Here is a 3425-nt window from a genome sequence, read left to right on the forward strand (position 1 = left end):
TTTGGCCCGAAAAAAAATTTCATTTCCGTTTTGAAATTTTCATTTCGATGCACCTGTAAGATATATATATATATATATAATTATTATTATTTGTGAAGGACAAAGGATTAGCAGAGCACTATGGGGGGATTTTATCAAGACTGGAGCAGAAAAAATCTGGAGCAGCCGTGCATGGCAACCAATCAGCTTCTCTCTTCAGTTTGTTCATTTAAGATTTGAAAATGAAAGAGAGAAGCTGATTGGTTGCCCTGCACAGCTGCTCCAGATTTTGTCTGCTCCAGTTTTTTATAAATTCCCTTCTGTGAGTTTTCTGAAGGGAACAGAAATTAGGAAACCGCCTTTAGGTTTCCTATGTCTGGTTGAAACTTCAGAGCTGTGCGAAGGGAGAAAGAAGAGAGTGGGAGGAGTTCAAATAAGCCCTCACTCGCCTAAGTAGCTATAGGCATTGTGGAGAAATTCGGCTTCATCTTACAACAGAGGCACAGAAATCTTAAAGATGAACTCCGGCCTTTCTTTTAGTCTTGAACTGTTGTACCAGCAAATCTCTTGGATTGAAATGGCTTTACTCCAATATATCTCTGCACACTGGGGGCTCCTCACAATTTGCATTAGAAGTTGCAGCAAGTCAGATAAGTAATTTGATTAGGTGGCCTAACAATGTCAACCAGGTACATTTAGATCTGAGCACCGGCATGGCTCTTTCCTCACTTCCTGTAATCAGGTGACAACACTGCAGCTCAGCAAAATGTAATGTTGTCACGAGCAATGAGGTAGACCTTCAGCTTGCCGTGGTGATGTCACAATGGGCTGTTCTTTTATCCCAGACACCGATGATAAGCAACTAGCCAGACGAAACTTAGCTCCACCCAACCATAATGGGTAGATCACACCTATCCCTGCCCACCGTCTCCTCCCCCAGACCAAAAACATTTCCAAAGAAAGACTTCAATACCTCTGCACTCGGTAAACTCGGGTCCACGGTGGAACGAGAGCCAAGATCCTGGCCACCAAGTCCACCAAGGTGCTGGGAGAATAACTGCGGTATCTTCTGGTTTTCCAGAGCTCGTAGAGGCCGGTGCCGCGGATGACCAGAGTCGGGTACAGCTTCATGCCGTCTGGCCGGAAAGCCGGATTTTCAAAGAACTCCTGAAAAACGTAAAAATGATGACAATGTAACAAAATCGGAACGTTGTCTAAAAGCGGTGTAACCTCAGGACCCACATGTGTCCTTGATGGACTGAACTGTGACGGAGCTCCATCCAAATGTGCATTGCTTGTACAGCTCCCTTGCGTTCCCTGTAGAGGTGCCGGGAGCCAGAATGTGACGTCACTCGGGTCCAGGCACCTCTACAGGACACGTGAGGGAGCTGTAAGCAATGCATGTATGTATGGAGCTCCCTCCCGGCCATACCCCCAGCCCACCTCAAGCTGACACTCGGCACCGGGCAGCATATTCTGAATGGCTGTTTGGTGTGAGAACTGACATTGCAGTGCTAGGGGGAGGCTGAGGAGCCTATCACCTAGAAAGTGGAAGGCATGCCGCGACCCACTGAACATGGGGTCGTGATCAGGGGCGTAACTAGAAATCACAGGGCCCCATAGCAAAATTTTGTAACGGGGCCCCATAATTGCTAGTTATGCCACTTGCAGAGCCCACCTGAGAGTGACCCTGCAGAGCCCGCCATAGACTCTCTATAGTGAGTAAGGGTGCAGGCCAGTGATGTAAGAGGAGGCGGGGTTGCTCTTAGGCGGGCCTCGCCTCCTCCACTGCGAACGCCGGCCTCTTCTGCCGCAGCTGCTGGCCGTCACTGACACAGCGGCTGTGAGGGGAAACTCTGCTGCTGAGCTGTGTCAGTGACAGCCAGCACTCTTACATGCCATAGCGACCCAGGCGGCCCACACGGCATCAGAGGGATGCCCTGGCCGGGCCCCCCCTGTGCCTGGGCCTCCTGGGTCGCTATAGCGATTGTTACTCCACTGGTCGTGACCCACTTTTGGGTCTAAAGTAAACACTTTAAAATATTGCGCGCCCATGAAATGGCGGTAAACAACAATACCCAAAATTGCCCACAGATGACAATTTCAAAGCCTTTACAGTTCATCTATTTCAGGTTAGCAGTGAGTGACGGCCATAGAAATATTGCTCTCACTCCAACGTTCGAAGCAAAACCTGAAACGCAATTGTTGTTTACGCACGTAGGCGCACAAGGTGCATGTCGGCATTTGCATGAGGGCTTTACATTTATTTAATGTTTAATTTTAATGCAACTTTCATTTTTTTAAACTTTTTTCTATTACACTTAGCTTTATTGCCATAACATGCCCCCTATGACATGGCATAATGGAAGTGATGGAGGTCCTCCCCTCAGGGGTTTATTAGACCTCTAATGTCACCAAGGGACCCCCACTGAAGCTGATCAAATACAGATCGTACTTCACCAGCCTCTTCTCTGGCCGCGGCAGCTGGAGAAAAGACGAAAACCTCGCCGCTGACCGGGTTCAGTAACCGGAGAGGAGATCAGACACTGGATGTGCGCTGAGCTCCCTCTGGTCAAGCTGTAGACACCCACCATGATGCATGAGGGAAAAGACGTCTATATACATTTAGGATTTACTGTGTACATATATGTCCTAAGGTGATTAAACAAGTGGTGTTTTTTGGGTTTTTCTTAGGTCCGTGATGCGCGCATCGAAGACAAACTTCACCCCTGAAAAAAAAAAGTGCACGAGGGTGCTTTTGGACCTCCTACGAAGGGGAAGGGCCACTATTTCCTGACCCCCCCCCCGGGGAGCAAGGCTCCTGACAGGGGCTAGGATGATTTTAGGTCCACCTACACGAAGGCCGGCGGACCCCTCTGCTCATGGACCTGCCGAAACAGGTTCACCGAGTACTGGGTTGGGGGCTCTCCCGAGGGGAGAGACCTCCCGGGATGGGAGGAGACAGAGGGCCCATGTAAGGGTCACAGAATCTCCTCCCCAACGTCAGGAAAAGGGCCCCTGAAGGTACCCACACCCTCCGTCTTCTGTGAAAGTCAAAAACCAATCAAAAAAGTGCTCAATCGTGCATAAAATAAAGTGCCAGTGCACCACCCTGGCAGGCCTTTTCGGCCGGAGTGCAAAAATAATACCCCGGGCTAGCCAAAAGGCCTGCCTTAGAGGCGTTGTGCGGAAAAGCATGGAGTGCCGTGACCTTGTGTCAGTGAATCAGTGTGGGGTCCCATACCCAAGTGATTCTCAGGCACCCCTGGGACACCACCCCCAGGGGGCACAGCCCCACCCGAACCCTCCAGCAGACCAGAGCAAGCATATGTCCACATCAGGAGGCAATAGTGCCGGGAACACCCCCCCTCGCCGGTGAGGGACCTCCCAAACACAACCATCACTCCAGCGAGTACTAAGTAACCCCCCCCCCCCCGCAGCGGCGC

General features: G+C 50.5%; 1 protein-coding gene across 1 annotated transcript in view; it reads right to left on the reverse strand.

Annotated features, from left to right (window-relative positions):
- Positions 1-3425, reverse strand: part of ELP3 (elongator acetyltransferase complex subunit 3) — a 77374-nt gene that overhangs the window by 25053 nt on the left and 48896 nt on the right. Inside the window, exon 10 of the mRNA XM_018566361.1 lies at positions 953-1146. Within this exon, the coding sequence (XP_018421863.1) occupies positions 953-1146 (194 nt within the window). The remainder of the gene's footprint in view (positions 1-952; positions 1147-3425) is intronic.

The sequence above is a fragment of the Nanorana parkeri genome, unplaced genomic scaffold (assembly GCF_000935625.1).
Source record: "Nanorana parkeri isolate BGI_ZX_2015 unplaced genomic scaffold, ASM93562v1 scaffold942, whole genome shotgun sequence".
Classification (NCBI taxonomy): Eukaryota; Metazoa; Chordata; class Amphibia; order Anura; family Dicroglossidae; genus Nanorana; species Nanorana parkeri.